Raw genomic sequence first — 13,611 nt, forward strand, 5'->3', positions numbered from 1 at the left:
GGCAGCCAAGCGAGGGGAGGGCTAGAAGATGCTACTGAAAGCCCAAGCGCCTCACCTAGGCAGGCTGGCCAGGAGGCAGACACGCTGTTTCCATCGCCCAGCTTAGGCAGAGGGGTGAAATGTAAGGAGATTTGGGGTGTCTAAGTTCTTATGTTGGGGGAGAAACCGGAAGGGGCCACTCCCGGAATGTGTAAGTTACTGAGACGGACATGAACTTTGTGGTTCTGCACTGTAAATAGTTTGCACCAAATAAAACCTGTTAAAGACAGGTCGGAGTCCTGCCTGGTTACTCACGAGCAACCACCACCAGCACCTGACAACTATAAAATATAAACCGCTTGTTAATTCTTGTCTGTGAAGTTACTGAAGCAAGGGGAGGACTTTCCATGCCTGACACAGCGCGGCTTCTCACGGACGCACCAGTCAGTCGGCAAACGGCGTTCGAACAAGCTGGTTGCCTTCCCAGCACGTTGCAAAGAGGAGAACGCTATGTGATATGTTGTTGGTGTTTAGTCATTTAGTCGGTGTCCGACTCTTCGTGACCCCTTGGACCAGAGCACGCCAGGCACTTCTGTCTTCCACTGTCTCCCGCAGTTTGGTCAAACTCATACCGGTAGCTTCGAGAACACTGTCCCACCATCTCGCCCTCTGTCGTCCCCTTCTCCTTGTGCCCTCCATCTTCCCCAACATCAGGGTCTTTTCCAGGGAGTCTTCTCTTCTCATGAGGTGGCCAAAGTCTTGGAGCCTCAGCTTCAGGATCTGTCCTTTTAGTGAGCACTCAGGGCTGATTTCCTTCAGAATGGATCGGTTTGATCTTCTTGCAGTCCGTGGGACTCTCAAGAGTCTCCCCCAGCACCATAATTCAAAAGCATCAATTTTTCGGCCTTGCTGTGGCGAAGGGGCTTGAGTAACTCAGAGAAGCTATGAGCTATGTCATGCAGGGCCACCCAAGATGGACAGGTCATAGTGGAGAGTTTTGACCAAACGTGATCCACCTGGAGCAGGAACCGGCAAGCCGCTCCAGTATCCCTGCCAAGAAAACTCCATGGACAAAGACAACAGGCATATGTGGTATAGGAGCTTTATTGACACGACTCAGCCCTCAGCCACCTCTCAGAGGTGCGAGTCGCCCATCTCACCCTCCTCGCCCAGGCCAACAACCCTTGAAGGAAGCCTGGGCGAAAGCGGGTTGTGTGTGGACATTGTCACCCTTCCCCAGAAGGGACTCCCCTCAGGATCAGTTGCGCTTCCCTGGAGAACACCATTCTGGGTCAAAGAAGTGCTGGGCCAACCACTCTCTGGTCCTCTTGGCTTTGCAGCGGGGACACGGTTCCTCGGGCATCCAGGGCACTCGCCTGGGGCTCCTCTGCCTCACCGCCATCTTCCTCCCTTTCGTGCTGGAGGCGCTGCCGTCTGTATCGCCCGTCTGGCTGCCTTTCCACGAGGACACCTGCGATTCTGAGGTGCCCACGGAGTCGCTGTCGCAGAAGGTTTGCTGGCTGAGCTTGGAGAGGCACTCCTTCGTCTCCTTCCTGGGAGAAGGAGAACTGGGGGACGCCTCGTCCTCAGCAACATCCCTGTCACACTCTCCTGTAAACAGCTTCCTTAGGCACCCCAGGATGCCGCACACGCTGTCTTGACACCTGTCGGTGGGGTCCTGGCAACCTAGCAGGCATCAGATGAGAGACAGAGAGAGACAGGGACAAGGGGGTTATTTTTGCGGTGGAGAAATAGCAAGGCTGCCATCCACTTTCGCCTGAGCTCAGTGGTTCGCAAAGAGCATTCCGACCATGCTGCCATACCCTCCAACCTATCTCCAATGAAAAGAGGGACATCCTATATATTTACACAAAGGCATCCATTTACAACATACCATGTTATTATTTGTGGGCAAAAAATTTTAAGAAAAATTCTAGCCCCAAAGGGGGGATATTGTGATAGAAAGTTTGAGGTCTTAGATATATGGTAACGTTCATAACCGCACGTACATACATCAGCACAGGAAGACCGACCTGAAGCCATTTTGATTCCTTTTTTTTTTTTATAATAAATTTTTATTAGTTTTCCATAAATAAAGAATAAACAAAACAAGAACATAGACATAAACAAACAAAAACATGACTTCCCCATACCACCCCTTTTCTGCATTCTTGTTTCAAGATTTTTCAGCAACCCTCTGATCATAACTTAAATATATTTCATGTATTTAACTTCAGTTAGTTATTAATACAACTGTAGTTCTTTATCTCTTATAACTCTGAGCCCCTAGTTTTCCAAATTAGAACAGTTTTTAAGATAAACTTTAAATTTGTTCCAATCTTCATCCACCGCCTCTTTCCCCCGGTCTCGAATTCTGCCAGTCATCTCTGCCAGTCCCATATAGTCGATCACCTTCGTCTGCCATTCTTCCAACGTGGGTAAATCTTGCGTCTTCCAATACTTTGCTAAAAGAATTCTTGCTGCTGTGGTGGCGTACATAAAAAATGTCCTATCCTTCTTTGGCACCATTTGGCCCACCATACCCAAGAGAAAGGCCTCTGGTTTTTTAACAAACGTTCTCTTCAGAACTTTTTTTATTTCATTATAGATCATTTCCCAGAAAGCCTTAATCTTCGGGCAGGTCCACCAAAGGTGATAGAAGGTTCCCTCCGTTTCACTGCACTTCCAACACTTGTTATTGGGCAAATGATAGATCTTTGCTAACTTAGCAGGAGTCATGTACCACCTGTAGATCATTTTCATAATGTTTTCTTTTAAGGCATTGCATGCCGTAAATTTAACACCAGTGGTCCATAACTGCTCCCAGTCTGCAAATTCAATGTCATGCCCAATGTCCTGTGCCCATTTAATCATATTAGATTTCACCATTTCATCTTGAGTATTCCATTTCAACAGCAAGTTGTACATTCTTGACAAATTTTTAGTATTGGGTTCTAACAGTTCTGTTTCTAATTTTGACTTCTCCACCTGGAAGCCTTTCTTTCTGTCCTGTTTAAATACTTCATTTATCTGTCGATAATGTAACCAATCTCTCACCTTAAATTTCAGTTTCTCAAAACTCTGCAATTTTACATTTTCACCATCTTGTTCTATAATTTCACAATATTTAGGCCAATTAGAACCCATATTCAATTTTTTCACCTCTTTTGCTTCCATTGGTGACAACCACCTGGGGGTTTTACTTTCAAACAGGTCTTTATACTTAATCCAAACATTATACAGAGCTTTCCTTACCATATGGTTCTTAAAACCTTTATGCAATTTTACCTTGTCATACCATATATATGCATGCCAACCAAATCTGTTGTCAAATCCTTCAAGGTCCAAAATGTCTGTATTCTCGAGGAGCAGCCAATCTTTCAACCAGCAAAACGCTGCTGATTCATAGTAGAGTCTTAAGTCCGGCAGGGCAAAACCCCCTCTATCTTTCGCATCTGTTAATGTCTTAAATTTTATTCTTGGCTTTTTGCCCTGCCAAACAAATTTCGATATGTCTTTCTGCCACCTCTTGAAACAGTCCATCTTGTCTATTATTTGTAATGTCTGAAACAGAAATAACATTCTAGGCAATACATTCATTTTGATAACAGCAATTCTGCCTAACAAGGAAAGTTTCAGCCTTGACCATATGTCTAAATCTTTCTTAACTTCTGTCCAACATTTATCATAATTGTCTTTAAAAAGATTCACATTTTTCGATGTCAAATTCACCCCCAGGTACTTCACTTTTTTTGCTATCTCCAAACCTGTTTCATTCTGGAATGTCTCTTTTTCTTCATTTGTTAGGTTTTTTTCCAATACTTTAGTTTTTTGTTTGTTCAGCTTAAATCCTGCAACTTGACCAAATATCTCGATCAGTTCTAAAACTCTTTTTGTACTAGTGATTGGCTGTTGCAAAGTCAAAACTAGGTCATCTGCAAATGCCCTTAATTTATACTCTTTCACTCCGACCTGAATTCCTTTAACCAACTGGTCCTTTCTAATCATATTTAACAAAACCTCCAGAACTAGTATGAAAAGTAGGGGGGAAATAGGACATCCCTGTCGTGTTCCTTTCTCTATGGCTATCTCTTCCGTTACCACATTGTTCACAATTAGCTTTGCCTTCTGCTCAGAGTAAATTGCACCTATACCATTTTCAAAACCTTGGCCTACCCCCATCCCTTGGAGATTCTTTTTCATAAAACTCCAACAAATATTGTCAAAGGCTTTCTCCGCGTCCACAAAAATCAAAACCGCTTTTCTGTTAATGTTCATTTCCAACAGTTCCACAATGTCTATTATGTTCCTCACATTGTCAGACATGTGTCTACCCGGGAGAAAGCCAGATTGATCCTTATGAATCTCACCTGTCAATACTTTCTTCAGTCTTTTTGCTAAAATGTCTGCAAAAATTTTGTAATCCACATTTAATAATGATATCGGGCGGTAGTTCTTAACCTGGTTCTTTTCAGTCTCGGTCTTTGGTATAAGTGAGATAAAAGCCTCTTTCCACGTTTCAGGTGCCTTTTTCCCCTCCAATATTTCATTGCAAACTTCTTTTAGTGGTTGCACTAAACCTTCTCTCAAAGCTTTATAATATCTAGCCGTCAGTCCGTCTGGTCCTGGAGACTTTCCCAGTTGTGCCTTTTGTATGGCCTCCTCTATTTCCTGTTCTGTTATTTTCTCATTCAAAATCAACTTGCCCTGTTCTGGAATTTTCGGTAGTCCATAATTTTTAAGAAATTCTTCTATTTCTTGTTCATTTACTGGCCCTTGTGTGTATAATTTCCTAAAAAAACTTTGGAAACAGTTACTTATCTCATTTGGCTTATGAACATTCTTTCCCTCTATCTCCAAACAAGTAACTGTGTTCAATTTTTGTCTCTTTTTCAATTGCCATGCAAGGAGCTTCCCACACTTGTCTGCAGACTCAAAAGTCCTTTGTCTCATTTGTTTAATTTTCCATTCTATCTCTTGATTTGTCAGTTCCATATATTGCGTCTGATAATATTTTATTTCTCTCAAAATTTCTTGAGACTTTGGTTTTGACCTCAGTTTCTTTTCTCCTTCCTTCATTTTTTCTAAAATTCTTTCTTTCCTTTCATTTTGCTTTTTCCTCTTGATTGAATTCTGTTGTATCAGGAAGCCTCTCATCACGGCTTTACTTGCGTCCCAAATTGTTCTTTTTTCCACATCTGTTCTCAAATTTATCTCGAAGTAATCTTTCAATGTCTTTAGGGCCTTTATACAAAATTGTTCATCTCTAAATAGGGAGTCATTCATTCTCCATCTAAAGGATCCAGTTGTTGTCATTTTCATTTCCATCTTTACGGCATTATGGTCGGAGCAGGTTTTTGGGCAGATTTCTACTTTTTTAATCTTTGTAGCCATCACACTATTTTGATTCCTAAACTGAGCAAATGTTTTCTCCGCAAGGTCAAAATGGAAAAGCCTCCCCATTGTCTTTCCCTTCACGAATCCTGTCTTAAGGGTATGTCTGTGTTTGAATAAGGGCGTGAGCCTGTGAACTGGCCCAGGAACTAAGTATTTATCACTACAAAAGACTGGCCAGGCTACCCAGGCAATCCAATCAAGTAACCTGCCAGACAGGAGATAAACGACAGGAGAAAAACAACATTCAAATTTCTGTTTTAGACCGCCTTTTCTGTGATGTAGGTGTGATGTATCTGAGGGGTGGTCTTAGGTTACACCCCTTCTGTGATGTATGTATAATGTTTCTGGGGGGTGGTCTTCATCTACAGGGTGGCAATTTCAAAAGTCTTTATAAGGCCTTGCGCGCCATTTTTCTGGGTTCTTCCTCTCTCCTGCAAGTGAGGGGAGCACCCTGTTGCAACAGATCAATAAATATCAAGCTTACTAGCTGCTTTGCTTCTCAATATTCTCTGGTTGGCCTCTGTTATTCTCTCCTACCAATAGGGAACCTATGTAAGGACTCTATATGGGCTCTTGGATACCCCATAAGGGAAAAGGGCAATGTTTGTTTACAACACTAGCAGGCATCAGGTGAGAGAGAGAGAGAGAGAGAGAGAGAGAGAGAGAGAGGTGAGGGGGTTACTTTTGCGGTGAAGAAATAGCAAGGCTGCCATCCACTTTCGCCTGAGTTCAGTGGTTCTCAAAGAGCATCGCAACCATGCTGCCATACCCTCCAATGTATCTCCAATGTAAAGAGGGACATCCTATTCCGTGCCCGCCACCATTTGCCTCACAACTTGATCTATTCTTATTTAGTATATTTCTTACAGCTTACACACCATTTGATGGTAAAAAAAAAACGACCCTCAAAGCAGTTTACAAAAGAACAAAGCAATAATGGGTTAAAAGGATTATTTTGAACATTCAAGATAGGATTCTGTGATTCCGGGGTGTCCTGCTTAAAAATGGCAGTTGGGTATGCGGAAATCGTCTCCTCCAAAGCAAACAGCAGGTTGCTTTTAAACTTCCAGTTACTCCTTGACTTTTGCTTAATAAGAAATGTTCTCTTTTTTTGCAGCAAATGAATTACCGGTAAATTTTACCTTTTGTATATCTAACCTTCTTGCATGGCTGAATTCCACCACCGCATTTCGGGACGATCTGTTCTCGGAAAATATGGGAAAGAAGTCCATTTAGAACCTGATGCGTATGGTTCATAATTCCTGAGCTGGTGCTAAGTTTACATGCACACCAACCCATTTGTAGCACAAATACGCGGCTTTTCTCAATCTGGAACCATTTGCGCTTGTCCTCAATGTGCTGCTTTCAGTCTAGAATCATTCCAGATCCTACCATTCCCAAAGGATTGGACATTACACCTCAACCACCCCCTTACCTAGCCCCTAACAGCTTGCTCCAATCCCAAATCCCTTTTAAAAGAAGGTGGGAGGTGCTTCCAGCTCTGAGGGCCTTCTGGCAGTTCCCTCACTGCGAGAAGCCAAGTTACAGGGAACCAGGCACAGGGCCTTCTTGGTGGTGGCATCTTCCCTGTGGAACGCCCTCCCTCCAGATGTCAAGGAGATAAAGAACTATGCGACTTTTAGAAGACATCTGTATTGGGAGGTTTTTAATGTATTTTTAATCTTTGTTGGAAGCCGCCCAGAGTGGCTGGGGAAACCCAGCCAGATGGGTGGGGTACGAATAAATTATTATTATTATTATTATTATTATTATTATTATTATTATTAAATGTTTGATGTTTTTATATGTGCTGGAAGCCGCCCAGAGTGGCTGAGGAAACCCGGCCAGATGTGCAGGGTGTAAAAAAATTAATTTATTATGATTGTTATTATGTGCTTTATATGTGCAATGAATAGATGCTTTGAATGCTCAGTTTTATCTGCTGGCTGTTATGGTGGTAATAGTTTGCTGTTGCTGGATCTACTCTCCGTATGTGTTGGCATGTTGTGTGTGCTTTGGCATGATGTTTCCATTGTTCGTGCCAGCCTTTGCCAGGCCCTCCAGATATTTTGGGGTACAGGTCTCATCAGAATCAGATTAAAAAATGATTGTTTTTAAATCATTAGCTGGTTTGGAGTCTGTTGAAGCTGTTTTTGTTGAAAAAGGAAAGCCAGGAGGACATGGTTTGTTGTTGCTTAGTCGTTTAGTCGTGTCCAACTCTTCGTGACCCCATGGACCAGAGCACGCCAGGCACTCCTGTCTTCCACTGCCTCCCACAGTTTGGTCAAACTCATGCTGGTAGCTTCGAAGACACTATCCAACCATCTCATCCTCTGTCGTCCCCTTCTCCTTGTGCCCTCCATCTTTCCCAACATCAGGGTCTTTTCCAGTGAGTCTTCTCTTCTCATGAGGTGGCCAAAGTATTGGAGCCTCAGCTTCACGATCTGTCCTTCCAGTGAGCACTCAGGGCTGATTTCCTTAAGAATGGAGAGGTTTGATCTTCTTGCAGTCCATGGGACTCTCCAGAGTCTCCTCCAGCACCAGAATTCAAAAGCATCAATTCTTCGGCGATCAGCCTTCTTTATGGTCCAGCTCTCACTTCCATACATCACTACTGGGAAAACCGTAGCTTTTACTATACGGACCTTTGTTGGCAAGGTGATGTCTCTGCTTTTTAAGATGCTGTCTAGGTTTATCATCACTTTTCTCCCAAGAAGCAGGCGTCTTTTAATTTTGTGGCTGCTGTCACCATCTGCAGTGATCATGGAGCCCAAGAAAGTGAAATCTCTCACTGCCTCCATTTCTTCCCCTTCTATTTGCCAGGAGGTGATGGGACCAGTGGCCATGATCTTCGTTTTTTTTTGATGTTGAGCTTCAGACCATATTTTGTGCTCTGAGGACATGGTAATCCTTTGCAAAATTACACATGGTGTCCACATTGTGCATAAGGCAGAGTGGGAACCCAAGGGCCACATTGCTTCTGAAGGGCCACATTGTGGCTGTGCTGTGATTCTTATTGCATAATATACATGATTTAGTAACAAAAACAAAATGTGTGCGCTCGTAAATTCTCTAATATGTTTGAAATGAATTGAACACACGTCTGTCAAACTTTGAAAGTCCGCAGAAGTATAATAAGTCTATGGTTGAAACAAAGTAATAGATGCTATCCTGTGGGCTAAGCGGTAAAACTTTTGTTGTGTACTGAGTTGAATAGGATCCAAAATGCAGCAGTCTGATTGGTCCTAGAACAATAGGATTCAGAATGCAGCAGTCTGATTGATCCTAGAACAATGCAGCAGTATGATTGGTCTGCAGGAGCCACCCAACCCAGCTCCAGATGGAAGTGAATCCACAACCTGATTGGCCTACAGGAGAATTCCGGAATTAGCCAATCACGTGCAGCCCATTGTGTAAATAATGTATATAATGCAGATACTTTGGGGAAACTTTCATTCCTCCTCACCACTATGAGCTGAATAAAGAGCATGAAATCCACTCTCGACTCTGAGTATATGTTATGTACTGAGTTGAATAGGATCCAAACTGCAGCAGTCTGATTGGTCCTAGAACAATAGGATCCAAAAGGCAGCAGTCTGATTGGTCCTAGAACAATAGGATTCAGAATGCAGCAGTCTGATTGGTCCTAGAACAATGCAGCAGTATGATTGGTTGGCAGGAGCTACCCAATCATGCTCCAGATAGAAGTGAATCCACAACCTGATTGGCTTACAGTAGAATTCTGGAATTAGCCAATCATGTGCAGCCCATTGTGTAAATAATGCATATAAAGCAGATACTTTGAGGGGACTTTCATTCCCTCCTCACCACTATGAGCTGAATAAAGAGCATGAAATCCACTCTCGACTCTGAGTATATTTCACTTTTTTTAGCCGTTCATGGTCCCGAAGTAGTAGGTGAATAACAACGGACAGTGATCCCGGATAATCTGACTGTTTCACTGGAATCTTCTTCAGCACAACCCATAGATTAGAAAAATGCACAAGGAGCAGACTTATTATACTTCTGCGGACTTTCAGAGATTGACAGACGTGTGTTCAATTGATTTCAAATACATTAGAGAATTTACAATGGCACACATTTCATTTTTGTTACTAAATCATGTATATCATTCAATAAGAATTGCAGTGCTATCTAGTATACTGGTCTGTGTGTCGCTTGTATTGTTTGTTGTGTTAAGTTTGCAACACAGGGGTTTGTTGTTCTGTACATTGTGGTTGTGGGCAGAGCCAGGGGGCAAAGCAGGCAGAGCAATGGCTGCGACTTTTACCTTTCTACCTTGGCCTCTGTTCCAAGCACACAAACATCAGAGGCTTCTAGTCATCCTCTGCACAGGAAAGCAAAAGGCATAATTACACTTCAAGAATACGTTTCAGCTAAGCAGCAGCACTTTGAAGGCTACCTTTGAAGGTGACCCGGAAACTGCTATTAATCCAGAATGCGGCAGGTGACTGGGAGAGGCTGCTGGGACCACATAACACCGGTCCTGAGAGATCTGCACTGGCTCCCAGTACGTTTCCGAGCACAATTCAAAGTGTTGGTGCTGACCTTGAAAGCCCTAAATGGCCTCAGCCCAGTAGACCTGAAAGATCGGTGAAGGTCCTGTGTGAGCATCTGGAGGCAGTTGGAGGATGGATGGCGGCTAACAGATTGAGGTTGAATCCTGACAAGACAGAAGTACTGTTTTTGGGTGACAGGTGGGTGGGTGTGGAGGACTCCCTGGTCCTGAATGGGGCAACTGTGCCCCTGAAGGACCAAGTGCGCAGCCTGGGAGTCATTCTGGACTCACAGCTGTCCATGGAGGCGCAGGTTAATTATGTGTCCAGGGCAGCTGTTTATCAGCTCCATCTGGTATGCAGGATGAGACCTTACCTGCCCGCAGACCATCTGGCCAGAGTGGTGCATGCTCTGGTTATCTCCCGCTTGGACTACTGCAATGCGCTCTACGTGGGACTACCTTTGAAGGTGACCCAGAAACTACAACTAATTCAAAATGCGGCAGCTAGACTGGTGACTGGGAGCGGCCGCCGAGACCACATAACACCGGTCCTGAAAGACCTACATTGGCTCCCAGTACGTTTCCGAGCACAATTCAAAGTGTTGGTGCTGACCTTGAAAGCCCTAAACGGCCTCGGTCCTGTATACCTGAAGGAGCGTCTCCACTCCCATCGTTCAGCCTGGACACTGAGATCCAGCACCGAGGGCCTTCTGGCGGTTCCCTCATTGCGAGAAGTGAGGTTACAGGGAACCAGACAGAGGGCCTTCTCGGTGGTGGCACCCACCCTGTGGAACGCCCTCCCATCAGATGTGAAGGAAATAAGTAGCTATCCTATCTTTAAAAGACATCTGAAGGCAGCCCTGTTCAGGGAAGTTTTTAATATTTAACGCTGTATTGTTTTTAATACTTGATTGGGAGCTGCCCAGAGGGGCTGGGGAAACTCAGCCAGATGGGCGGGGTATAAATAATAATAATAATAATAATAATAATAATAATAATAATAATAATTTGAGGGGTGTGTGGGTAAGGGATGTGGCCTGCAGTGGAGGGGAGTCCCAAAGGGCGAACGGAGAGACCTGGAGGGCCAGATGCTGTCGCCAGGCCCGAAATCCCCCACCATAGTGTGTGGAACTCACTGCCACAAGATGTGGCGAAACTGCCACTGGCTTGGACGGCTTTAAAATGGGATTACAGTCATACCTTGGGTTACAGACACTTCAGGTTGTGTGTTTTCGGGTTGCGCACCGCACGGATCCAGAAGCACTGGAACAGGTCACTTCTGGGTTTCGGCGCTTGCGCATGCGCAGAAGCGCCGAATTGTGACCCACATGTGCGCAGACGCGGCGCTGCGGGTTGCGAACGTGCCTCCCGCATGGATCACGTTCTCAACCCAAGCATCCACTGTACACATATCAATAATGGAGGATAGTTCTGTCAATGGTTCCTAAATTATGCTAGCCAGGTGGAACCTCCATATTCAGGCATAGTCCAGCTCAGAATACCAGTTGCAGGGCAGCAACAATTCAAGTGCCGGTGGTGACGAGACACCCTTTAATAATAATAATAATAATAATAATAATAATAATAATAATAATAATAATAATAAAAAATTATTTATACCCTGCCCATCAGGCTGGCTTTCCCCAGCCACTCTGGGCGGATTCCAACACAATATTAAAATACAGTAATGCCTCAAACATTAAAAGCTTCCCTAAAAAGGGCTGCTTTCAGATGTCGTTGAAAAGTCTGGTAGTTGTTGTTCTCTTTGACATCTGGCGGGAGGGCGTTCCACAGGGTGGGTGCCACTACCGAGAAGGCCCTCTGCCTGGTTCCCTGTAACTTGGCTTCTCGCAGGGAGGGAACCGCCAGAAGGCCCTCGGAGCTGGACCTCAGTGGATAGCTGTGATTCCAAAATGACTCCCAGGCTGCGCACCTGGTCCTTCAGGGGCACAGTTACCCCATTCAGGACCAGGGAGTCCCCCACACCCACCCGCCCCCTGTCCCCCCAAAACAGTACTTCTGTCTTGTCAGGATTCAACCTCAATCTGTTAGCCGCCATCCATCCTCCAACAGCCTCCAGACACTCACACTCAAAAATCAATCAGATAAACCCCAGGGCTAGCTGGCTGAATTGGTCCTACTAATTGGGATGCAGGTGGAGCTGTGGGTTAAACCACAGAGCCTAGGACTTGCCGATCAGAAGGTCGGCGGTTCGAATCCCCGCGACGGGGTGAGCTCCCGTTGCTCGGTCCCTGCTCCTGCCAACCTAGCAGTTCGAAAGCACGTCAAAGTGCAAGTAGATAAGTAGGTACCACTCCAGCGGGAAGGTAAACGGCTTTTCTGTGTGCTGCTCTGGTTCGCCAGAAGCGGCTTCGTCATGCTGGCCACATGACCCGGAAGCTGTACGCCGGCGCCCTCGGCCAATAAAGCGAGATGAGCACGCAACCCCAGAGTCGGTCACGACTGGACCTAATGGTCAGGGGTCCCTTTACCTTTTACCTCAGAGTGGGTGATCTTCATAAAAAGGGGAGGGGAAGGGAAGAGAAGGGAAATAAAAGTTCTGGACATCCAGCTGGCCGCTGTTGGAAGCCAAAGGCTCAACAAGACAGCTCTTTGGGCTCCCCTTCTGTCCTCCGGCCGCACACAAGAGGAATACGGCTAATAAAAGACTTATTACCCAGTCTGCACCAATGTAGATGATCCTTATAGCAGCCACAGCCAGGCAGTAATAAAGCAGAATTTCTCCCAGGGCCCAGCAGACATCGTCTTCCTCGGGCACCTCCTCCTCGCACTCGAATTCCTCCAGGGAGCCGGTGTCGACGGGGTCTCTGGTACGTGAATAAATCCACCACAGGAATGGGAAAGGGAATGCCATGGACCGCGAGGGGCCAAAATGTCAGGCGAGGAAGTGTGGAGTTTGAAGAGACAGCGGCAACATGGTACCCTGGCAACTGATTGTTGACCAGAGTTTGCCTCACAAGCCGTGGGCCAGGACCCAACAGAACCTTTTCCTCGCATCATTCTCAGAACCGTGGCGATAGGAAATGGGAGAAGGGTGCCGCTGCCCTGAGCAACTCTCATTGGGACGGTTTCTGTTGGTGCACCATCAAGAACGCTTGCTTGCTTGCTTGTCTGTCACATGTATTAAATAATAATAATAATAATAATAATAATAATAATAATAATAATAATAATTTATTATTTATACCCCGCCCATCTGGCTGAGTTTCCCCAGCCACTCTGGGCTGCTCCCAATCGAGTGTTAAAAACAATACAGCACTAAATATTAAAAACTTCCCTAAACAGGGCTGCCTTCAGATGTCTTTTAAAGATAGCTGCTTATTTCCTTCACATCTGAAGGGAGGGCGGGGGCCACCACCGAGAAGGCCCTCTGTCTGGTTCCCTGTAACCTCACTTCTCGCAATGAGGGGACCGCCAGAAGGCCCTTGGCGCTGGACGTCAGTGTCTGGGCTGAACGATGGGGGTGGAGACGCTCCTTCAGGTATAATAATAATAATAATAATAATAATAATAATAATAATAATAATAATAATAATAATGGGCCAAGGCTGTTTAGGGCTTTCAAAGTCGGCACCAACACTTTGAAATGTGCTCGGAAACGTACTGGGAGCCAATGTAGGTATTTCAGGACTGGTGTTATGTGGTCTTGGCGGCCGCTCCCAGTCACCAGTCTAGCTGCCGCATTCTGGATTAGT

General features: G+C 45.1%; 1 protein-coding gene across 1 annotated transcript; it reads right to left on the minus strand.

The window, feature by feature from the left end:
* Positions 1–1,183: 1,183 nt before the first annotated feature.
* Positions 1,184–12,818, minus strand: SSMEM1 (serine rich single-pass membrane protein 1). The gene is made up of 3 exons (XM_077935370.1): positions 12,573–12,818; positions 6,519–6,576; positions 1,184–1,665 (listed from the first exon to the last, which is right to left on the minus strand). Exons 1-3 carry the CDS (start codon positions 12,768–12,770, stop codon positions 1,238–1,240), a joined length of 684 nt encoding a protein of 227 aa, XP_077791496.1. The 5' UTR covers positions 12,771–12,818; the 3' UTR covers positions 1,184–1,237.
* Positions 12,819–13,611: the final 793 nt, after the last annotated feature.

The sequence above is a fragment of the Podarcis muralis genome, chromosome 10 (assembly GCF_964188315.1).
Source record: "Podarcis muralis chromosome 10, rPodMur119.hap1.1, whole genome shotgun sequence".
Lineage (NCBI taxonomy): Eukaryota > Metazoa > Chordata > Lepidosauria > Squamata > Lacertidae > Podarcis > Podarcis muralis.